A 25,601-nucleotide genomic window follows, 5' to 3' on the forward strand; every position below is an offset into this window, starting at 1 on the left:
TGAGCATCACAACAAGACAGGCTAACTAGGAGCATCTGGGGACAAAGGGGCCAGTTTGGCAAGAAGGGTCCTCAAGCATTAAAGGTGTTCACCAGCAGTAGGGTGACATAAACAGTCAGGTCCATGCTGAAGACATGTGAGCCACTGTGCAAGAATGATGCATTTCATGGCAAGAGTCTATGCTTTGCTTTCAGCCTCACTATCTGTTTTGTGAAGAACTGAGAGCACTCCAAAAATGATCAGCCGTGGACCCTGGACTGGGGTCCCTGCCACATCTCTGCCTGGCTTTTTGGGGGCTCCTTCCCTTTGGTTCTCATGTTGTGCTATAACCAGCACCTTGGAGCTGCATCTCCCAGTCTCAAGGTCACATAGTGGTGTTCAAAATAGCACCATTTGTACCCCAGACCCCAGAGGGCCCTGTAGGCAGCTCATATAGCCTGTTGCAGGGAGCCAGGGCTGTGGAGCTCGCAGCAGGCATCATGTGCCCATAAGGAAACTGCCCTTCAGCTGGCCCCTCACAGCAGCATTTCTTTCTTGTGAGCATTCACTATTTTTATCCTTTTACCTGAATAGGAGCCTACAATCACACCTCTAACCACTCATCAGAACAAATCACATTGATTGAAAGAAAGCCTTGAAACTTGCATGATCCAGGAATGTGGAAGATCAGACTGGAACTGGAACATAGGAACTGGAATGGCTTGGCACAACACTGCATACTGTGGGGTACTGCTGATAAAAGGCAGGTAACCTGCAGGCCACTGCAAACACATGGCCTCTATTTCTGCTGTAGTTACCTGCACGCCTTCCATATCTTCTCATTATGATATCTAATACACAAGATAAAATTGCAACAGAATATTCAAAAGGCTCCATAGGCATGGTCTGCATGTGTGTCCTGGGGATGGACAAGGAGAAAATTGCTCCATATTTTGGAGTGCTTGAAGTACTGAGTAAACATCAGCCAATTGGACCTTAGCAACAGTTCAGCTCAACCTTTACACTGCAGAAATGGTACTCCCTCTAAAATGCTGGTAAGTCAGAACATGCCCCAGACAGGGACCCTGAATTGCTGTTATGTTCAGAGAAAGCCAGCCTGAGAAAAAGGCAGTCAATGAGTCTTTGCTTGTAGGACTAGGTGGGGCAGACAGAAACCAAGTTCTCTGGGACAGATAAACTTTTTGCCTCTGTGTTTATGTAGCGCAGACAACTAAGGGAAACTGGTCATCAAAGAAGTAATATGAAGTAGTCATAGCTACATCATCAGGATCCACTTTTTATGGAGGCAGGTAATTCCCACTCCTACTTTACAGATAAGAAAACACAGGCCAAAAAAAAACCCACAATGAGCACAAGGTCAGAGTCAGTTCAGAGCAGGAGAAAACAACCCACACAATGTTGTTATGAACTCCTGTGCCACCTTGCCAGCTCCTTAGCCCCTTTCTAACACTGTCACCACACACAGAGCTGCCCCAGTGTGTTCTCACAACTCACACAGCTCCAATACCTGCAGCTGAAGGCACCTTGTCCACAGCAGTAACTGAACTTCTGCCCCTACGGCAGCTTCACTGGCAGAATTTAATACTAAAGCAGTGAAGATGTTTTCTGCCTCACAAAATGACAACAGGCTCAGGCTGATCTGACATGCTCTCTGTTCCCTAGCAAAATATTAATTTCCAAGGGATTTCCACCCATAATACTATGCCAGGTAGTCTCTCAACAAGAGAGGCAGAGAAGGTGTTTCCCTGGGAACAGTAACCATGGCAAAGCCCTTACCAGTCTCTTCCCCTCTCTACTACAGGAAGAAAAAGAGCAGCAGATGCCTGAGCTCTGCCTCCAGCAGGTCCACAGGCCCACAAAGCCATAAGCAACCTGATCAAACATTCAGGAAGGAACTTCAATGAATCCACTGTCTTTTACTGGATACCAGACATTTCTGCCCTGCTGCACTGAACTCGGAATGCCTCAGTACAAAGAGTGCAACTGGAAACATCAGTGTTACTGAAAGGTCAGCCAAATACAACAATGCATAGGTAGGCACTGAGCCCAAAGATCAGCATGGATGGATCACCCATAGAAGCAGAGGTACAATGGACTGGCTTTGCACTTTTCAAACCCTGACATTGTGCATTAGAGCCCTGTTAAAGAAAGCATCTGCAAAGCCTGGTTTGTGAGCAGTGGCTGCAGCCAATACCCTGCCTCTGACCCACCTTTTTCTACAGAATATTCTTGATTTACCGGATCAAATGCAACTCTCTTTGCTGAAGAGCTAATTAAATCTAATAAACAATTTAACTTCCAAGTACAATCATATTGCATGCTTTTGGGAGTCTTCAACATGCACTAGTGAACACCTTGTACATTTCTGGATATGAGGTTTACTAAGTATTTATTCAAGTTAACAGGGCAAATGAAGGGGGGCTCTTTGAAAAATCTTCCTCTCAATGACACAGAGAAAAAGTGTTCTATGATTCAGCAATCTTGATATGTGAATTGACAGTCAACAGCCTAGATTTCAACAGCATCACTCCAGAGTTAGCATGCAGTTAGCACAAATTGCTAGGTACCAGTACCTTACACTAGCAACCCCCTGAGAGCGGAATACTGCCCTGTGCCTGGGCTGACTCACACAGAGCACAAAAAGCTCTGTTGTGCTACTTTCCGAATACAGTGAAACCAAAATCTTTACAGAGAGGAAGATATTGACCTTCTACGTAGTAATTCAGGAGCACAGGGTGACAGGGTCAGCTGGGCCATGACACCTACTGCTTCAGCTCTTTACATTTATTTTTAAGAAGTATTTTCCATGCACTACTCATGACACATACAGAAAACTCAGTGTCTTACACCTGAATGAAATAAACATTTATTCAGAACGAGTCTAACATTCATTTTAACTCCTTTAGGTCAAATCACTGCAAATATCCCAGAAATATACAGCCAAGTCAAACACTGCAGTCACACCTGAGGTAATATCCAAATCCAGCCAGTTGCCTTTAATTATCACTGACTCCTCAGAGAAAGCATTAAGAATATAATCTCTTTTTGCAAATTGCCTGGGGATGCAATGCAATTACCACTACGAGAAGATATTATTTTGTTTAAAGATACTACACATACCTTTCTTTGCCATGCGCTCCAGTCTAACGCATCCTCCTATAAAATCATGGTAAGATTTCATTTCTCCTTCTGTTATCCGGACAGCAGTGAAAGGCAGATTCCTGGGTACCTGTTGTCCACATTTCTGACACCGAGAAGCCATTGCCACAGATCGGGAGACTCCTGTCAGGAATCTGCTCTCTGTTTGCTGGAATCCAGCCTGATTCTTCAGCTGTCAGTCCAGCCTGGTGACTTTATCCCACTTAGTTCATTCAAGGTCACCCTCGCCAGCAGGATGTTCACCATTGCAATTGGCTAAGACTTTTATAGGCTTACTGACTGTGTTTGTTTCTCCCTCCTTGCCTTCAATATCAGTTTACTTTAATCTCTCATTCAGAATGAAAGCTGTGAACCTCAGCGCAGCCCATGCCCTGAATGGCTTCCTTATCATTAATTTAAAGCTGTCTTATAAACAACAATGAAGAGAGAAGATCCCAGAAGCACATTGCAAGATCACAGAACGACTCTTAATGAGCATGCCAGATATGTTCACAAAGAATTTTTCTTTGAGAAAAGGTTTTTCTTCATGATTTTTCATTCCTTTCAGGCTTATGATTTTATGATTCTTCATCTCTGAGAACGAATTTTTTTACTTCTGCATTTCAGCTTGGACGGTGCAAGGAGACTGCTCTGCAGAGCTGCTCAACCAATTACTCACACGTCTGGCAGTGGCACTGGGAGGCTGCAACTGTACAGAAAAGCCCTCTGCTGCTGTGCACAGTCCCTGCTCATAAGATCTGATAATCGAAATGAACAGAGTAGCAAATGGAGGACAAGGGAAATATTGTTGGCAGACATGCTCTGCTAGCTAAGCAACCCCCCAACTAATTTTTTTTTAAACAAAGAAGTTGGATTCATTAGTTAGACACCAAACTCAGATATTTGAAACATTCATTTAGAAATCCTCCTTGGAAGGAGCTGGATATTTAAGCTGACGTTTTTTTCCCTTTTAACAATTACAATAACATAAAACACTGGTTAGAGAGCCTTATGAAGAAACTAGTTATTGGGGAATTGAGTGCAGAGAGCACTCAGTCCTGATACAGTGAATTAAAAAGGAGCTTCCCCTAGGATCGGCAGGGGACTGCACAGGAGATGCATAACAGGCACAAGGCCAGCACTAGTGACAGTGCAAAGAATACAGTGAGAACCCAATGAATCAGGGCTGAGCTGCCACCCAGAGCTCAACTGCAGTGACCTGAGCACACAATGAGTTTCCTGCAAGGATCTTAGACACAGATTGAGAACTTTTGCCCTCCTGTGCCTCAGTCACTAACACCTGTTGGCACTTTACACAGGGCCAGAACATCCAGTGCTGTTCAGCTCAGATCACAGCTGATTCCTAGATGTGCAGTGGGAAAGCAGAAAGCTAATTAATCCAAATCAGAGAATGACCTAGAGGGGACAAAGATGTCCAGGAGAAAAAAGCTTCCTATGGCGCCATTACTAAAATGCTGAATAACTGGCTGGACTTCATTGAATGCCTGTAAGCTGAAATATGGAGAAGTCAACTCACCTGCCCCTACTTCTTTCCCATTCCATGAACTTGCAGCTTCTCCCCAGCCAGCTTTGCTGCCTCATGTACACAGGGAAAGATGTTTGAGCTTCCTAACCCAGCACACACAAACTGGCCATGTAGTCAAACAGCTACCAGACTTGAGAACTGAGTCTCAGAACCTCTTCTTTTGATGAAATAAAGCTTTAAAGGACATTTCCACTCTTAAAGGGAAAAGATTTTACTACCCTCACCTCCAAATTTGGTATATGGTATGAAGTTGCTCACTCTCCTGCTCTTTGCCTTTACCAAAACCCTGCCTGCAAAGTGAGGACACTGATGTACTGAACTGTTGAATAACCTGATTCATTAGCATTTGTAAAATATTTATTAGAGCTTCCATAGAGCAATCCCTAGGGAAGAGCAATATTTTACAGATAGGGAGACCAGTAGCATAGAAGGCAGAAATACTTTGTAGAAAACTGTCATGATGAGATAAGAAAACTAGAAACATAACCCTGCAGTTTTATCTTTAAACATTTCCTCCCTCTTTTCTTTCATCACAAGGATTCATGGTGTCCTTCCTTACACAGACAAACATGATATACCTTGGCAAATAAACTTTTCTGACAATATATTCATGTCTGACATGCACAGAATAATTGCACTTCAACCCTGCACACAGAGATAAACAATGAGGGAGAATCCAGCATTTGTGGAAATACATTTCTGTCTGCCATGCTTCCTTGTGAATGTTGCTCCCCACCAGAATCCACATGGCTTAGGAACAGGAGGATCTGTGACATGCTGCGTTCCAAGGGGGAGACTTGATGCTGGAAGTGGATGCAAGAAAAAATCTGCCCTAGGTGTGAGCTTTGGAAGCCGCACAACACACAACAGGGAAATGATCTAAAATAATTTCCCAGTCTTTCCCTAGGAAAGCCTGATCCATTACAATGCTACATACAAACCTCTGCTGCCTGGGGTACCACAGCCATCACCCAGCTCCAGACAAAAAATAAGCTGGCTGCAGCTGCTACACATTTAGCAACAAGGCACATAAGGATCATCTCAGGGACTGAGTGCTGTGATGGATGGACAGAAGGATCTGTTTGCTCTACTGTAACTTTCATTGCAGCCCCATTCACAAGCTGGGCTAGCTTCTCCTGACACATATGGAAAACCTTACATGGGAACACTGAGACCCGCCCTGTTTCCTACCACACAAATGACCTCTTCTGTACTGCTCTGGCTGTGTCTGCACAGGAGCTGCAGTGAGGGCTGCCTTGCAGGAATTCTTCTATGTAACATGTTACCAAACATACACTCTGTGTGAATGATGGGGAATTCACAAATTTCCTCCATTAGCTGAAAGGTACCAGTCTGCTTGAAAGAAGAAGGTTGTAGTGCAGGGAGCAGGTAGAGAAAATGGTAGGCTTGCTTCCCTGGGTCTTCTCCATAATAACACAGGATGGAAGGGCATTACTTTCCTGCTGCTCTAAACACTCATAGCAAAATGATTGGAAAATTGGTCATGAATTGCCAGCATTGCCTAGCAACATAATCTGGGTTGGTCTGTCAATGAATAAGCAAGTAAATAAATGTAAGAAAGTGTCATCAGAAATTTTAAAAAAATTAAAAAAAGAAAAAGAAAAAAAAAAAAAAAAAAGAAAAAACCCCACCCTACAACCATGACCCAGATACCCTCAGTGGCCATTACCCAAAACAGCCTGCAGAACTGCTCTAGTTCCTAGTTTCATTAGAAATACTAGTTTGCCATGGAATTGATGCTTGCTGGAAAGTGCTTGCTGCCATGACTGTGTGACCAGAGGATGGCAACAAATTTAAAGTCGGCTCAGTTAAATCCGTTTAAGCCCCATATCTCTTCTCATGAAACAAGATGCTTCTGCTTCAAAAAGCAGTGCTGTGATGGTTGGTATCACTGTTAAGCACAAAACAACATGCAACAAACACATTGGATCTCGATGCTGAGCCCAAGGGACATAATTTCTTGTGAAGAATCAAGATTTGAGTTTGGAAACAGCATTTATGTGTCAGAGAAAGGAGGAAGAGGAGTCTGCTTCTACTGCATGTGTAAATGAGGCAGCTAGAAAACACCGTAAAACACTCACTGTTTGCAGCTCACTCCACACAGTCATTAAAGCAATTGAGGGGAAACAGGCATTGCTTTTCCATCAGAGCCTTGCAAGAACCATTAAGAAATTTTAGTGCAGAAAGACTGAAAAAATTACCTCTCTTACCCACCAACATTTTAGAGATGACAAAACATAAAAACCCAACAGCAAAGGTTTTATTTATTCATGAAGACCTGCAGCTCACCACAGCTAAGTATGTAGTATTCCAAAAATCTAAGAAATAAGTAATCTAAATCCAATGCCGCTACAAAGACAGATACACACAGAAGCTAAGAAAATAATACGTATTTCTTTCCTGAAACCCCAGCTTCACATTTTCCTATTTCATGATGTTTTACCTGATGTTTGAACTAATCTTTGATAGCTATGCTGAAACATATTTTCATTTTGCATATGGCTCAATAACCTTCCTTCTGCCTCCCCGTCTCCCAGATCTTGAATGTGATAAGCCATGAGGCATTTCAGTAGTTTGACACAAAGGTTTCTTCTCAGAGCACTCTTGGTGCAATGGTAACATCCATTCCAGTGTTCAGTTAGAAAGTAGAAACCAGTCTTTTTTTATTAACTTTCATTTATTTTCTTCCAACTAATAAAAAGCAGACCAGGACTTCCTCTCCCTCCTTTTTTAATAAAGGGCTACATCCCAGGCCTGGTTTTAAACCCCAAGGAGTTAAAGGAACAAGCAGAGGAAAAAACATCTCTGTTCTTTAAATTCCTTGTAGCTCACAGCACTGTTGCAATTGCAACATGCAGTTCCTGCACTAGAAGGCTCTAATTCCAGTGCCATATGGCTTCAGAATCTCATTACACTGATCTGCTTAAAGTGATTTCTTAACGGCCAAGCAAAACATTTTTGGTCACCTTCAGCAGAGGGAAACAACAATTCTGCCACTGTTGACGCACAAGAACTCCCACGCAAACTGCCAAAAGCAGGAGTGAGCAGTGAAGATCAAAGGACAACCTTAGCCAAGGAACTTTTGTTGTCATCTCAAAGCTGTGAAGACATCAAGGGTATTCAAGGACCATTATCATCATTACACACACACACACACAAAAAAAAAAAAAAAAAAGGAAAAAGAAGACAATTCAAAGCAAATAAACAAAACTGCAGACAAAAAGAAACCCCCAAGCCAATGACATCATGGCTGGATTAGACAAGATTCTCAGGAGATCAGGAGAGGAGCAGAATCTTCACAGGCCAAGCAGTGGGCACGAATTGTTGCTGCACCTGCAGGGTTTATTTTACCTGGCTCTTTTGATCTCTGCAACTAAGAGCAGATCACCAAGAACAGAAGGCATTTCTGTCCTGCTAGGCCTCTGCTTGGCAAGCTAAACAAACAGATCCCAGAGTTACCAGTGTAGCTGGCATAGGAGTAAGGAGTAGCTGGATGCAGGGTTTAGGCTTGGATACAAAGTTATTCTAGTCTTGACAATGAAAATGGTTACAGACCTATGTGAGACCAAGAGCTTTTCTGAGCAATCTACCCAAAACATAAATGGCTCTCGGCTTGAAGTCATGGGAATAAACTGAGAGACGAGTAAATGCAAAATAAATATACGAGTGAGACACTGGGTAATGCAGAGAAGGCTGTGATCTATAAAACCAGGCATGTCAGAGCCCCATTCTCCAGCTCCTAAACCCTATCACCAGTGCACAGGCAGAGTCTTTGTGTCATGGCCCTCCAGCAGCACCATGACAGCTGAAAAGGACAGACTCTGGACATTAAGAAGGGAACATGTTTTATCTTCTCTGTACTCTGCCACTGACACACTGAGTTGCCTCCAGGGTATGGTAACCCTGATCCTTGCTGTGATCCAGAGCACTGCACTGGATTCATTGCACTATTCCTCTTTCTTTCCCCCTTCACCTTTTTCTCCCTACAAGGAACCTCTGGAGCATTCCCAGCGCAGAAGAGCTGCTGGATCCATGCACCCAAGACCACCAGGTCAGCTTCTTTCCCTGAGGAGCAGCTGTGCACATTCCCTGATGGAAACAGCATTTTTTTTTTGCTTGCAATTCATAACTTGAAACACATAAAGGAGAACCAGAAAGACACAGGGATGAAAATAGCATCTGCGAGCATCACAAGGGCTGTTGATACTCCAGGCTTTTGGACATGTGCCAAATGTTAGCTGAAGAGGAAGAAAGAGCTTCTCACATTACAAAGCACAGTAAGGGCCTTTCCAATGTTTTCTTGCCATCTCTCAAGCACTCAACATCAGTTACCACAAGGGGTAGGAGACTGGGCCTTAGGGGCTATTGATTTTTCCCTGTTTGCCTGTGTGTGCACTGAGGTTCACTCAGTCACTCTGGGCAGTCCAAAGGAAAAAGAAGCTCTTGTAGAGACTTTCCTGGACACTGCTCTGCCTGACTGGGCTCTCAGCTGGCAGATACACATCAAACACACTCCTTTAATATCCCCAGGGCAGGGCTTGTTTTCATCTAGGGAGCTGAGGATAAAATCAGTCAAAGAGGAGTTATTCCCTCTGCTCTGGCAATTGTGAAGTACACTTCCTTTTTTCCCCCCAGGCCCAGGACTGCTCTCAGAAACCAGAGGTCTGTCCTGAAGGACCTGCCCACACAGGCATCTCTCTGTGCTGAGCACCAGCAAATGAGGGGCTGGAACACTCTCCTCTGTGTGCATCCACAAGTGCAACCACACAGGGCAGCTGGATGCTTGCACACACCTACCCAGCTAACAGGAACTCATCCTGCTCAGTGCATTGCACTGCAGAGCTGTTCCTTCCTCATGTCCACTCACAGCCTGAACCCCTGCACCATTCCCAGCCCAGTTTATCCACCCCAGCTTTGTCTCTAAGCCACCAGCTGTAACAGATTCAAGGTTCTAGAAAGACACAATCTATGGGGTGATTTCCCAGGTCACACCAAAGCCTGGTGTGAAGCAGGAAAATACAGGTATGGATAATCTGCTAGCACATGCACCAGTGTGCACCATGTGTGCTCTTCCTTCCCCTCTCCCCCCCTGCAGCACTGCATCACACACCAGGCACAGCAGGGCAAGATGTTACCACACACAACCACACCCCAGTCCTCTCCCTCTCCTCCCCAGCCAGCACAGTTATTGGGTTTTGTCATCACACCCAATCTCGAATATGTAAATAGGATAAATTTACAGGAAACCATGAGTTTCAATTCTTTGTCAAAACCAGGCAAGAGCTGCTAAAATTATATGGAAAAGTGCCAGCTGGGATAGAAAAAGCATGAGCATGAAAGCCTCATTTCCTTTCATACCAAGACTAAAATTATTCATGGATCTATATTAACAGGCAAGTATGCCCACACAGAAAAAAAGACATCTGTAAGTCAGCTTCAGGTGCAGAAAGAGTATAGACCTGCACCTGAGTGAACTTTTCCTACAGGAAGTAGGACAAAGGTTTCCCTGCAACATCACACTAATGTTGTGACCTTGCCTGACAACTCCAAGCATCCCACATGCAGCATGCACATGCTGGGAGGTGCTGAACACTGTCTGCACGAGGTTAGACCTCCAGCCCACATGGAATAAGGACAGTGACTTCAACAACACCATGGACTTAAATTGCCTAAAGCTGAGTGGTGCAGTGTTCTGATGAGATAAGAAATTGCTCTTTAGTCTGTCAGGAAACCTCATTACAAATGCTTTCTGCTGACCAGCAAAGATTTACATAATAAAATCTATCTAAATCCCACATCCGTTTATGGACCTTAGTCCCAGAATAAGTTCACTTCATGGCATGTAGCACTAAATAATGCTTTGTACTTCTCCAGTGATTCTCAGCTGAGCACTCTGGCACCACAGAGAAATTGTTACTCCCATGAAATAGACTATTTCCTTTCTAATTGCCAATAAAAGGATACAGTTTAAGAAAAATATTTTTGCTTATATATATTTGAGAATGCATCTGAGAACTATTTGAAGAAAGCTTGTGGGGGAAAGAATCATTTCACCTCAAGTTTTGCCCCACAAAGAGCCTAAAAATGGGGAGGAATGTGCTAAAAGCATTTATACACACATCTCCCACTGGCTTGAGAGCCCTCTGAATTGGCTTAACAATAATTTCACCCTCTCTTTAACCACTTGTTTGCTGCCCCTTTGTAGCATAAATGCACATAATTCTACACAATATTTTCCTGTCTCTTGTTTAAATATACTTGCTTCAAGATTAGCAATCAATTGTAAAACAAACCAAATAAACACAATATTTTTAGTTGTGTCAGAAGCATTGTAAGGACCCACCACTGAACTTTAAAATCTCAATACAAATAATGAAGCATAAGGAAAAAATTCTTCAGCTGGGAACTGAATCCCAAGGTATTCATACAGTTTGTCTAAGATCGATTGCAATTACTGCAGGAAAGCTAGAAAATAAAGAAATATCTACTAACATACTAAGAAATATCCCTTTCTTGAATGTAGCCTTAAGCATGGCACATAGAGCATTTCTCAATGTTATTTTATACCATTTGTAGATATCCCCATCATTCTAACATTGAATTTAAAACAGAGTTCTACTCATTAAGATTTTACAGCATTATCTGTATCAGTCTAATTACTACTGCACACACACTCAGGGTCAGCAGGTCTCATAGTGAAGGCTGCTGAATTGAAACTGTTAAGAATGAACTAATTTGGTAAAATAAAAACAAAACGCTAACAAGAAGTTTTATAATCAGGCTCAGTGACTGATCCCAAATATCAGCACTGGCAGTGGACATGCCAGGTATTTTAGAGCATGTGAGCTCTATTGAGAGAGTATTTTGCATTTGGCAACAGCATGGAGTCACAGGGTCCTGAGTACAGCAGTCAGCCTGAACTGCCAGGGCATTCTCACCTGAGGCTTCCACCAAGACACCTTCTACCCAGTGCTTCAGCTACTGCATTTAGGAGGCAGTAGCCTCCCTACTCCCCACTCCCTTCCCCTTATGCTGTGGGTGATGCTGTTTTCAGCTGCTTTCTCTGGTGTTCGTGACCTACAGTTTAGACATGTAGTCGAGTGATGTCCTTCTATAGTATAACCCAGTTTAGATGAAAAGCTTAAACAGAGAACCTGGGTACCCCATTTTCAAAGGTTCATCTCCTATCTTGCTGTTTATCTCTGGTGACCTCGGTTCTCTCCGAATTAGTGCTGTCGGTACTTTGCACGCGGATGCTGCTGCCGCAGGAGCGAGTCCCTCTCGGACAGGGAGCGGGTCCCTGTCGGGCCTGGAGCGGGTCCCTGTGTCCCTCTCGGGCCAGGAGCGGGTCACTGTGTCCCTCTCGGGCCAGGAGTGGGTCACTGTGTCCCTCTCGGGCAGGGAGCGGGTCCCTGTGTCCCTCTCGGGCAGGGAGCGGGTCCCCACCCCGCGCCCTCCAGTGGCTCCTCCGCAAACAGGCGGCGCTGGCAGCGCCCGCATCTCTCCAGCAACGGAGAGCAGCTCCTGGGTACCAAATCCGGCAGAGCCATCACATCTCTTGGAAAAGGGGCTTGAAAGAGAGAGGCTCCTCTGTCCAACTCTGTAGCATCCTGCCTTTCAGCTGATCCGGGAAGGGTCTGGCCCTATCCTTGAGGGTCTGGGGCGATGGGAACCGCAGTGTCAAACGGCGCTGCTGTGCCCTCTGCTGCCCCTTCCCCCGCAGCGGAAGATGCTGCTCTGGCCCAGCTTCTTCCTGGGACTAACACACACACACACCCCTTCCCCAGGCAGCAACCCTGCCCTGCTGTCCTGCTGGGAAGAGGATTCAGGGGATAACTGCTTGTGTTTCATTTTTGCTTCCCATTGCTGGACTGGGAAAACCTCGCACAGTGGTGACATCTCAGCTCTGAAGGGGACAGTAAGGCAGGCAGTGTGTGGCCTGTACAGAGCTGCTGTTGCAGATACTGGGGTAGAATGGGCACAAACTATCACTGACAAGCTGCTCTTTGCTCTGTCCAACCACTTCTGCTCCTCACAGGGCTCTTGCTGCCAGCTCTCTGCTCCCATTCAAGATAAAATGATGCACAAGGCCCTGATCTATAGCCAGAGTGTAATTCAACATGATCCAAAATAACAATTGCACATTGCTGAAACTGCATTCTCCCCTAACTGAAAACAAAACCAGGAAGATGGATTTTTATGAGCTATCAACAAAAATTACTAAAAAGTTTACCTCAAACTGAACTATGACTTCAAAGCCAGCTGTGAAGCCTCTCCTGGTTTCATCAACATGGAAAGGGAAGAGATACTAGACACAGATAACAGTACAAATATCTGAGACACATGAAATGGTGAGAAAAGTTTAGAATCTCATTTAAAAAAATAGGAAGTCTGTTTTCACAGAATAAGCTGATCACCATAACAAGGATTAATCGGGTTTTTCCAGGAACCTTCCTGCACCAATAACTGGCATGTAATTGCCAGAGCTCTCTGATCAGTTATGCACCTGCTCACAGCTCAGGGTCATGCTAAGGCCACAGCTATTTCAGTTTGAAATAACCTCTTCTCTAGATATTGCACGATCAATAGTATGGCTCCTATGTATGTCATCAGCTTTGGCTTTTATTCTGCAAACACCAATATTGATCCCTTCAAAAATTAAGCCTTGGCTTCAGAGACCTCTGAACCACAGTGTAATGGATAACAGTGAACTTCAGACTCAAAGGGGGAAATATTTATAGTCATGCTTTGTTAGGTGAAGGATTATTGATTGATAACAAGAAGTAAACTCTCCTCATAGTAATTCTAGCCACAGAAATTCGGTGAGAATATGAAATCCATATCAGACAAAAATGCATTTGAAGTGTTAAAGTTGTAACATATATGATTAACAGGCAGCATATTCAAACTTCTCACATCCAAATAATCTAATTTCCACTTATCATTGCTACTAGAGCTGCATGTGTTTGCTGTGGTTCTTTCCTCAGTGCCTGTCTGTCAGCATGTGCACATCCTTGGAAAGTTATAATTAAACTAGAGATATTGCAGTAACAATAATTGGAGATACCAGTAACTGTGGGCTAATTGCCTACTTATGTATAACTAAAATTCTTATAGGTCTTGGAATTTAAAGGCAAAAGTCACTCTCCTGAAATACTGAAATACATCCTCTCTGGGTCTAGATTTTCTTCATCTCTTCACATTGAACCTGAAGTGGTTTTCCAATGTAAAATGTGAGTACAAAATCTCTGAAGCTCAAGGCATGTAAGAGGAGAGTCAGATGCTATCAGCAGCTGTTGCCAGGCAGCCCACAATGCTGTACATCAGCATTGTTTGTCTTGTATTTATGTCTCGGAACTGCAGATAACTGCTCTTGTATTTGGGGCCAGCTGTAGACAATTCATTGCCCAAGGGAAACTGGAAATCACACAGCTCCCGGTCACGCAGAGGAAGCAAGAGCTAAATGGTTCGCAGCCCCTCATATCTCGTTGCCCTGGGCAACAGTCTGCACTGTGGAAGCAGGAGATTCAGCCTTCCTCATATGAATTCTGTAATTGATGGTGTTAATGTATGGATTGATACTATGACAGCCCTTCTGTAGTACTATTGGGGTGCTCATGCATTAGGTGATACGGGTGGGTCCATTAACAGTCTCAGGATAAGAGCTGCTGGTTTCCATCCAAGATCTTTGAGACACAGATGGAGGTAACTGGAAGCACAGAGATTACAGGTTGCACTCACGGATGTAGGGAATCTGAATCCAGATCCTCTCAGCATGGCTTTCCTTGAGCTCTGACAAATGAACTCAGCATCCTCATATGAACCCAGGACAATGCTGACAGTAGGTGCTAACTCTGTGCTGCTTCTTATACCTATTTGCAGCAGGGGCTACAGCTGGGTCAGCTATAGCTGAGTCCACTCAGACAAAAATATCTGGTCCTGTGGAGTGCTGAGTACCAGCAGTTCCCCATATTCACATAGAAATACAGAACTCTTTGCATCTTTCTGGATCAGAGCCACTTTGTTGTAATATTGATGACAGATCATTTCCCATCACCACTTTGCAACGTTTCAAAGGATTTTGGCTTCTGCAGAAATTTAACCTTTACTCCCATGCTTGAGCAATCCAGGTCAGGAATCAGTGAATTTTAAAATCAAAATAACATTGGACTAACATTCCAAAAAGGACCTTTGTGTCTCTGTTTAAACTTCCATACAGTCACCTTTGCATTCACTGTAATAGTCCTGTGCCTACTGCAACTGAGTCCCCAGAGAACTTCATCTGTGATGCATTAATGTACCTCTGGAATCAGGGAAGATCTGCAGATAGAAGAGAGGACTGGGCTCACTGCCTTGAAGGGCCAAACAAGCCCCCGTGTGCCCAGAACAGGAGAGCTACTATGAGATGGTTGTACCTTACACTGGAGCCAAACCATGGGCACAATCTACCTTTGAGATAGGCAGAGTAATGGTACTGAAATACTCGAGTAACAGTCTTCATGAAGGCATGGACACTCAGTGCTTTGGCTGTGCTTGTTTAGCTCCTGACTGCCCAAAAGATTCAGAACTCAAAGGTCATCACAGCAGTGATTTTGGAACAACACATTTTCAACACGCCAAACACAATGCACAGCAAGTGCAAAGCTGGTTTTGAGCAAGAGTGTGGGTGTATGTGTGTTGTGCTGGCAAAAAAAATAGACAATCATTTCACGACAGCATGGATTTTTGATCCTGGTAGTCTGTCCTTCCTCTGGCCATTTTTTTTTTTTTGGAGTGATATTGTACTGTACTGTTAGGTTCCTGCAATTGCTAGAAAAGATGGAGACAGAACACAGCAGCTTTGTAACCTAAATCCTATGGTCCATGGAAATTTATGATTGTATGTCTCAGTTCAGGACTTCATTCCATACTACAGTGCAGGAAGTCTAACAGAAAACAGGATGAATGCAGAATTATATTCACAATAATTCATTAATACAAAGTTATTTGCAGGCCTCTGCTGAAAAGGCACCAGCTTTCTGCAATGCTGCACTGCAAAATACAAGAAGTAGGTGCATCTAAATGTAATGTATTTCATCCTTGAATGAATGCTGTTTCTTCAGATTTTACCAGCCTGAATTCACACACTGGACACAGCCCTCCTCCAGTACATGAGCTAAATCATTCCTCAGAGGCAGTTATGCTTTTGGACTCGCAGATGTTATCTGTGTTGTGCTTACATGACAATGGAGCTTGAAGATACTGTGATCTCAACCCAGTTGTCCCCTACACATCTGTCCCCATGCCAAAGTGGAGCCTGCTGTCCTTTACTCCACTAAACTCAAGAGCTTTTTACAGTGCTCCTGCTCCCTAAGCAATACCTCCTTCCATGCCATGACTTACAGATCACTTAAGGTATTCACTACTGATGTTTTTCCATCTATGCATGTAAGAGTTGGCTTTTCTTCACCCTGTCTCCCTTCTGTTTCTTGGTTTCAGTTCTGGCAGCTCTGCTGCACTGGTTAGTGTGAGTCACTGATTAGCAATGATCCATGCGCCGTGTTATCTCTTTCACATCATTCTCCAGCATTTTCTCACATGAGCAGGATCAGGCAGCTTTGCAGAGAACTTAGATTGCTGCCAGTCATTGACCCACTGACCACCTGGGGCAATGCAGATGTTACTGTGCTCAACTCTAAAGGGAGGTACAAGAAGCCTGGCCAGCACAGCATCAACACAAAACATGCATGGTTTCTCTACTACCAAACACCTGAACACACACCCAGCTCTGAAGAACAGGAGAAAAAATACACACAGGACTAGTATGTACCAGACATGTGCTGTCAAAATTATTTTAGCAGCCACTAGAGCCTCATTCAGGAAAGTTCATCCTAGATTAAACACTAAGTCCAGCCTTGGGACTAAGAGAGGCCTCAAACGTGGTACAGAAGGGGGAAAAGATTGACAGCAATGGAATTGATTAGCTTATTTTCTACTCAATGAGATGACCTGGTGCTGTAAGTACCCTCCCAAATCCTGATCCTGTTTCCCTCAGGGAGAAGTCCTCTCAGGGGAACTCTTGGTTTTAGACACCATATGGAAGGCAAGAAAAAGGAATTAAATAAAAGATGAGGCAAGAGGTGGAAAAAGGCCCTTGTACTTAATGAGCTGCCAGACAATGTGATAGATGTCAGCTTAGTTTAATTTCCAGGGAGGCCATCTGAGCTCCCCTCTGCCACAGAGATGGGAACAGACAGGGGCTCCTCTCTGCCTCCTTTTGGTCCTATTTGCTTTTTAAGCTTGAGCCTTAGCAATGCAGAATGGTCACTGCTGCCTGCCCTGTTAGCAAGCAATGACTTCTGCCAGCACCAGGATCTCTCATTGTGCCTGACTCAGAGACTTCACACAGGAGGAAGTCCTGCACTTGCTTTGCCCTGGAGATTCCTCCCACTTCCTCCTTCCAGGTAACCCAGGGCTTGCCCAGCAGAGTTTAAGAGCAGACTGGGAAGTGCCACAGTCTGACTAGATCATTGCATGATGGCATCATTTTTCCCTTGTTTTTGACCTAAGCTACCTCATTCTTTTTTAAAAAATTGTAATTTGATAGCCAACCCTCTCCCTACCCCCCAAATATAAAAATGTGCCAAAAAAATACCCCATGACTCAACAAAAGACTACTATATAGAGTTAGCAAGAGCCTGCTCTGGAAGTCAGAGGTTTCTGCTTTCTGCTCCACTAAAACTGCCAACAGAGGACTAACAGGCCTGAAGAAGCATCAGGAAAATCATGAGAAGAGCTGACCCAAAGAGCAAACAGACAGACTTCCTTTCAGCTGAAGCATGTATCCTGGAATCACTCATTTGAGTCCCAACTATTTTCCAGGCACTAAAAAAATGTACTGCAGAATCTTCTAAGGATGTACAGGACCTGGTGTCTGGCAAGCAGAGCTGTGGAAGGGACCATAGGAATCACCACCACTAACATCTAAACTTGGATCCTGCCACCTGACTTTCCTTTACTAATTTCCTCACATGTTAAACACTCCTCCATGCCAACAAACACCTACAAGTCATTACTAAGGGAGATTAGAAATAAAGGGCAGAGGGAGACTGCTGTAGCATTAGATTTAACAGCAGCAATACAGAGGCTTTTGAAAGAGAGAGTGACTGAGAGATTGACAGATTGGATCACGCCTCAGTTCCATCCTGCCTAGTTCCCTGTCTCCAACAGTTGCCATCACAACATGCGTGAGTAGAAAGTGTGAAAATCTTGCAGCAAGCAGATGGTGGATAGCTACTCCTATTCCCTTTTCTCCCCAACATCCTGGTCTCTTACTGGCATGAGAATGAAAGCTCAGGGTGTAACAGCTAGTTTTGGGAAGGCTATCAATAAATGAGAAAACAGCCTTTTAATATTTGAGGCTCTGCATGGCTCTCCTTAGGGCACACCACTCCAAAAGTAATTAATAATAGTATCACACCTGGATATTGCAAGGTTTTCTTAAATTCTGTCAAGGATGCCAGGATCACATCCCATATGAAAAAACATTCACCTAAAGTAAAAGATGGAATGTAGAAGAGGGACATCTCTGAGCTGTTCTGAAACTGAAGCAGCCTTAATACATGCTGCTATTTCTAGGAAACTCTTTAGTCACCTCTGTCTTTCTGAACATGAAGCCAAACTATCACATAAATATTCTGCCTTGAGACAAACTAGTGTTCTGGATCCCAACTCATAGCAGTTTCTTATAATCTTTATTTCTGATAATGTCTCTGCAAACCAGATTAGAATGTGGCCTTTAAACAAGTCTGTGGTACTTGCAATATTCTACATCTTGGAAAGTGCACCATGTACATCTGCACATTTTTCATGGATTCCTCTGAGAGCTTAGTTTCCACTTTTTATAGATACAAAATTTGCAGCATTAGCAAAACACTTTTAAACAGTTTTATTAAACAGCTTCCAGTGAAACAGCTGCACAGAATAGGCCACATAGAATGGGGTAAAATTAATAACCACAATCTATGAACAAAAAAGTAAACAAGTAGTTTTTTAAGCTGTAAAACTAAAAAAGATAAATTGCTATTATCTCTCCCACATTCCACCCTCCCACATGGAATCTCTGAGGTCTAATAGAATGAGCTTATTTCCCTTGTCTTCACTATTTTCATCTTTCTCTTCAGATACTATTTTTATACTTGGCATGAATTCAATATTTTTGACATTTGTCACTTCACCAAGTTTGGTAAAAATTGGCCAACAGTTCAAAAGCTTTACCAGAAAACAGAGATAAAGACGCAGATAACGTGATCAAAGCTCAATTTTTTTATAGAAGTAGGTTAATGGGGAAATTTCAACCAACCATTTCTCATAAGCATGAGATGCCAAGTAAATTTAGCAAACCCATTTCTGCAGTTTTCTATTGTCATATTTTATTGGGAATGCAGTGACAGATGCTCCTCCCATGCCTTATGTTATTTTGGGTGAGGAAATCTGGTGTGCTGTGGTCAGTGGGAAGACCACTTTCCACTTGCTGTGCACCAGAAATCCCTAAGTAGGACAGAGACACAGAATCTGTGGTTCAAAAAGAGTTCCTGAAATGCATGAATGCTCTAAAACAAAGGAAAGAATTTTATGTTGCAGAGGAATTTGATTTAAGCCTTTGCATAGGAGTAGCAAAGGGCCTATTTGATATGGTATCTCAAAAGTTAATTTCCTAAAATATCCTTTTTTGTGTCCTTAATGTCCACAGATACATATCAGAAACATTGCAATTGTCTGTCCAGCTGTGACATATTAGATTATTTGTGGCTTTGTAGCATAAAGCAGATTCTGTGACTTGTGATGCTTAGCCACTGGCCTCGGACAAGTGCCAACTGGGGTTATTCCATTCTGCTGACCTAAATTCCTCTCACACAGTCAGGTGGATGCAGTATCATCCTTTACTTCCTGCCCCAAATTATAACACAGCTTCTCTTCACACACACAGGTATTTTACACTGCTCCCCAACTCTGGTGGTTAAGCCAAGAGTGATAGGAATTGACATACGATGGTTAAAAGATAGGAATATTAAGTCCAGAGATATAAATCCTAAACTAAATTCATTCAGTGACTTTCCTTTTGATTTCTATCAAGTTGTTTAAATTCCTTTCTGGTTTTGGGTTTTTTTGTTTTTTCACAAAATGAGAGACTGGGGAAATATGAGTGTGTAAAATCAGATGAAAGCTGACACAAATGTATGGGGTTATTTCTTGTATGTAACATTTGTAACAACGTAGTGCTTTCTGCAAATTCACATCAGTGCATCTCCTACCAGGGACACCGACAGTCAGCTCATCTGGGTCCAGTTAACACTTGAAGGGGAGGAACTCTTACAACTTCATTGAGAATTATGGGGAGCCTCTAACAAAACTCCATCTCACATGTGCTGCGGAATTCTTTATTGGCAAGAGAGGAGCCGAGCTGCTGACCTTTTGAGACAGTTCACATTGGTTCTGGCAGCTCCATCCTATCATAAAATCATTTTAAGAAAAAAATCTGCAGAAAAAAAACTTAAGAAAAAAAATCAGGCACTGGGTGGAGGTGCCTGTGTGCACAGCTGTGCCCAGAACGTTGCCCACACATAGCAAAGCTGGCATCAGATTTCTGGGGGCCAACTGCCAAGTGTGGGTGGGTAGTGAGAGCACAAAAGCCTATTCCTGTGGGCTTTGCAGGCTGGAAGAGCTGTACATGTTCCCACAGGCAAACAATCCTGCCGTCGGCACCAGGCGTGTCACCCTGCAAAGCTCTTCCCTCCCCACCACAGAAAAGCTGCCACTTGCCCACCTACCCAAAGGACACGCTTTTTCCAAAATTGATGAGTGTTTCCCCAACACCTCCCAACAAACAAGTTCAATGAAAGTAGGGTAAATTAAAAAAAGACTCTTGACGCAGTTTTGGTAACAAGATTGGGTAGTGTTGCTGCTAAATCTCAGATAGTAAGCAGAAAGCCTGCTAGTGTCCACAAACTACTCCTGTCCTAGGCACCTGTGCTGGCCCCATTACCTCATCCACACCAGGACAGTCCGGAATAATCCCAGGGAGGCTGAGGGAGCACAGAGCTACATAAGAGATCTAATTTGGTCCTCTGTTGTTTTACACTCTGTGAAGATGTGCTACCGTGCAGGTTGGTACTAGAAAATTATCCAGGTAAGAGAGCTACTGTGGAGCAGGAAAATACCTTAAGAGCTTTGATTTTGACCCAGGTGACGCAGGTACTGTATGTATGAAGTCTGTAGCAGGATAAGAAACTTTGTTGCTAGCACATGAACTGTGTAACACAACATGAGTCAGCTAATGAGGGATGATAGCTTTTGCCCAGGACAGATAAGTTGAGCCCCAGGCAATTAATTATGTGAGACTGTTATTGACATATTAAAAATAAAATGGTGTGTCATTACTTCCCACAGACCAAAATGATCCTATAAAGGTTTTATTGAAAACGTAAAGGTCTTTCTTTTTAACATTCCCATAAAGTTCTTGTTTGACATTTTGCAAATTTTGTGAATTAATTTCTTCCCTCCTGCTCTTGGGTGAGCTGGGAGCTGCACTCCCAACCAAGAGCTGGCTACATTCTAGAGAGTTTGAATCCCACCAGTCCAAGTGGCAATATGAGCGTGAGAGTTGTAAAAATAGTAAACACAATAAATGGCCAGGGATCCCCTCAGTTTGCTAAGGCTGAGAGCCCTTTCACTTGTTTGAGCTGTAAAGATTCCCAATGAACATACTAGAGACCCTTGCAGCTTCCTGGGAACTATTTGTCCAATAAGCTACTGCTGATTCAGCTAAGGCACCCATGTTACAACATGTGATTCATAAACATTGTGCATCATCATCATGGGTTTGGAAGAAATGTTTTTCCTTCAGCCAATAACAAATATTTTAATGTTCCTTTCTTCCATTTTTGCACAATAGTTTTTGCCACTTACATGATTCAATAAAAAATGAACTCTGCCTACAAAAAGGCAGGAAGACTCCACAAGTAGGGTCTGATTTGTAGGTTTCAAATGGCTGGGGAAATGGTGGGATTATCCTTCTCTTATGGAAGCTGATCAGCTAGGCTCCTGCCTCAGTGTGGAATGGATAAAACACCACAATCCGTGACCTTCACTCCTCTCCCGAGGACTGGCCTGCTGGGTGACCTCCAGGAAACCAAGAAGACTCTGTAGCATCAGCCTCATGACCCAGAAACCTCTCTTGAATTCAGCAGAGAACAGGGGAAAGGTTCATCAACATTTCTAGTGTCCAGAATGACTTCCTATTAGGCAATAGTATACTACACAGTAGGTAACATAATGCTATGTTACCTCTAACAAATCCCTTCTGATTTCAAGGAGAGGAACATGGATGATGGGACCTGCATTGAGTTTAACAAGAAAACCAGAAGACATACAAATCTTTTTGGCTCTCCTGAAATACTTACTAAAAAATAAAAAGGATATGCCTCATATTGAATACCAAATCTTCATTAAAAAATATGAATTCATATGACTTCATGTCAATCAGAATTTGCACAATTGCAAAGCAATTCATGTTGGCATTACTGGGTCAAAGAGCCTGCTGCTGCAGGCTCTCCTGGCAATCATTCTCTCCCACACCAAGCTCCTGTTGAGGTTATCCCGGAAAAGATTTTGGAGAGATGGGGCCTGGTCCTAAATATTTCATTGACTTTGAATCTGCTTTTGTGCTATTTCTTTAGGAAAGATACTGACTGCATGTGCTCTATTAAACTTAGTTCAGCTGCCATAGCTAGAATAATGTTGGTCTAAAACCTTACTCATATATTCTCTAAAAGCCAAATTTTGGTCACACTCTGTTTCATATACAGATTGAACAAAGCCAGTGACAAAGGCATTTCAGGAACCTGTACAACATCTTTGGCATTCATAGCATACAATCCATTCAAACACTGACTGCTATAAAATTTGCTCCTGTGGAATTCAACTAAAAAGGTTCTCTATGTGATGCAGCACAGCTGTAATCTGCTTTAACTCAACTGTAGGTAATAAAAAAAGGGTCACAAAGGCTTTTCTCAGCTGATATTTTGATCACCAGCATCTCCTACTGTCTTGCTAGTTTCAGGTTCCTTAGTTCCTGGTCGTGCAGTCCCCAGTGCCAGCAGGTGGGTACCCAGCTCAGATGCATCAGGATGTCAGTTCAAAGCATAGGGCCTCACCTGTATTCACTGGCATTTTAATATTAGAAACAATAAAATCAAGACTAACAGAGAGAAAAGCTTTTGAGATCCTGTCCCTGTCCTAGCACCTTCCAGAAACCCAGAAACACCAAAGGCCATGAAAAGATTCTCCGAGAATGGGCTGCTATTCCAGTATCACAAGCAAATGCACAGCACATTAGCGCTGCCCTTGCTCCAGCATCCTCCCACACCCCCTTTTCTCCACCACCTCCCTGCAAGAACTGTGCTCGGGTATTTTACACAGATCACTTCACAGGTAGGACACGCTGCTTTTACTGTTCCTGCTTTTCAGAGAAAACATGCTTGAAAAACAAACCATCAATAAAAGGCTGTGTAATTGCCACAGCCGGGGATTCGCAGTCTGCTGATGGCTCCTATTTCACACACAGGTGTGACATTGTCACACAAAGGCAGCAGCACCTCCTGGGGAACAGGGCCCCCAAATCCACACAAATGTAGTAAGAAGAAAAATAAAGATGCCTTACCCACATGGGTGATAACCGTAGTCAGTCGCTGGGTGAGCTCCTGATGTGACATTTCTTCCTCTTTTAGCCAAAAAAGCATTTCACACAGGGAACTACACAGCATCCAAAAAAAGATGCACTCAGAGTGGGAGGCTGCACACTCACTGCCTCACTTGCACACAAAGCAAGGACCACTCCCACGGCACGGCCCTTCCAGCTCTCACATCTTCTCTCGGCTGCTCACCTCTTCCAATTTGCTGCCATCCATGCATGGACCTTGAAAAGCTCCTTCCAGATGGGGACTTTACCCCCCTCGACGGAAGGAAGGGAGCAGGAGGGGGGAAATATAAAAGCGGGGGAAAGCAGACGAGTTGATTGCTTATGGCTTTTTTCCTCCCTTCTCCCGCGGATGAGGGAAAGGATAAAGAGACAAACCAGCAAGCAGATACCTTCCTCCAGGGAGATTTTTGGATGGTGATGCTGCGAGTCAGGGAAAAATCCTGGAGGTAGGAATGGCATCGGGAGGAGTGGAGCTGGCAGGAGAGCTCGAACAGCCGCAGCTGCTCTGCGACGCTCCCTTCACCAGCGTGCCTGGGAGCGGAGAACAGCACGCACACAGCCTCCGATGCTCCCCCTCGGCCCCTGGGGCCCGAGTGCCTTGCAGGCTGTGGTTGAGTGGAACCCCGCAATGTCTCCAGAGACCCACCTCCCACCCCCTGTTAGAAGCCCCTGCCTGCGGGGCCAGCGCTTCCATGGAGGGGGAGGGGGCCACTGGGCGTTCTACGTGTGTTGTGGCCAGAGACTGTTGCTCCACCTGCACGGGCAGGATCCCCGAGATCCTGGCTGAGCCCACAGGAGCCTCTCCAGCTGCACCTGTACAAACAGGGTGAATTAATCAGCTGAGGGTGCTGGGCAGGGCTCACCTGCGATTGTGGCAACGGAGCTCAGCCGTGCCCGTGGGCAGGCAGGCACAAGTGGCCCTCAGCAGCCGGAGCAGGTCTGTGGCACCCACGGGTGCCAGCCTTGCCCGGATGCGTGGCTGCCATGGGGCACCATGAAAGCTTCATCAGCTCTGTGAGAATAGGGAGAGTAAGGCAGGCAAGGAAGTGAGGAAGGGCAGGACAAGCCAGGGACCTGTATGTCTCCATTCCATCCCTCTTTGCACCTGATCCTTGGAAGCCTACCTGAAGCTCCACACATGGAAAACTTATTGCACAGCTAAAATGGAAAAAATAAAACAGACGAGGATGCAGCTGCCTGCAAGATCTGCCCTATTCCCACAGAATTAATTCAACTTTAAATCCAGATCCCTAGCCATCCATAGAGTCTTGCTTAAGTCCACTTTTCCAAGCACACCAAAGAACCTGACAACATGCATGCCCAAAGCTGGAGCTGTAAAATACCCCTGTGGCCTTGTCAGATCTTGCAGCACAGTTAGCGAGGCTGTCCTGGTGTTGTAAAAAGGTTTACCTCTGTGAAGAGAAAATCCTATAATCAGCTGGCTGACCTAAAAGCCAGTCTGAGTACCTGTGCTGTTGTCCTCATTTTTGGATGACTGACCAACTATGCCAAGAGGTTCCTTGCATACTTCTGTAACTGCAAATCTGTCTGAAAACATGAGAAGGATGACTTCAGAGCCACCCACCAGGCAATATTTTGGGATTAAAGCAAAAGCCATTTTTTTCTGAAATCCAATTTTACTGCCTATCTAGGCAGTAAAGGTCAAACTGCAAAGACCTTGACTTATGTTAAAAGGATTCCCCCAGCCAGGGAAGAGATGGCACCATTGGGGGAAAAAAAGTATGTGGGAAACAGACTGACATGTAGCTACAAATTTTTTGAGGCATTTGAAAGGTTTGGGATGCTTTGTTTTTTTTCTTGAAGGGTCACAGACAGCAGGTAGGAATGTGGCACTAAAAAAGTCACCATGTTTCCAGACACTTAAAAGATTTTTTTCCTTTTTTTTTTTCTCCAGACACAGACATTGTATAAGCCCATTCATAAAGCAAATACACTGAAAAGCAGAGTAGATTATTTGCTCTCACTACTCCTACAGCAAGGCTGTTCAAGAACATCAAGGATAACTAAGAGCCTTTGTCTAATTTCTAGCTAGATTAATTCTCAGCTATTTTAAGACCATATGCTCTTATACCAATATTGTTATTTCAGCATCAGTAACTGCAGATTTGTGAATATTTGCTATTTTAAGATCCCTTT

General features: G+C 43.9%; 1 protein-coding gene across 6 annotated transcripts in view; it reads right to left on the reverse strand.

Moving 5' to 3' along the window:
- MCF2L2 (MCF.2 cell line derived transforming sequence-like 2) overlaps positions 1-24,025 on the reverse strand; it is a 151,903-nt gene extending 127,878 nt beyond the window's left edge. For 4 of the 6 annotated variants that reach the window (XM_030954017.1, XM_030954015.1, XM_030954011.1 and 1 more), the window contains exon 1: positions 3,121-3,262. In XM_030954017.1, the coding sequence (XP_030809877.1) occupies positions 3,121-3,262 (142 nt within the window). Of the gene's footprint in view, positions 1-3,120; positions 3,263-23,405 lie in introns of those variants that run through there. The other 2 variants (XM_030954013.1, XM_030954012.1) reach the window with 1 other exon arrangement.
- Positions 24,026-25,601: the final 1,576 nt, after the last annotated feature.

Source organism: Camarhynchus parvulus, chromosome 9, assembly GCF_901933205.1.
Source record: "Camarhynchus parvulus chromosome 9, STF_HiC, whole genome shotgun sequence".
Lineage (NCBI taxonomy): Eukaryota > Metazoa > Chordata > Aves > Passeriformes > Thraupidae > Camarhynchus > Camarhynchus parvulus.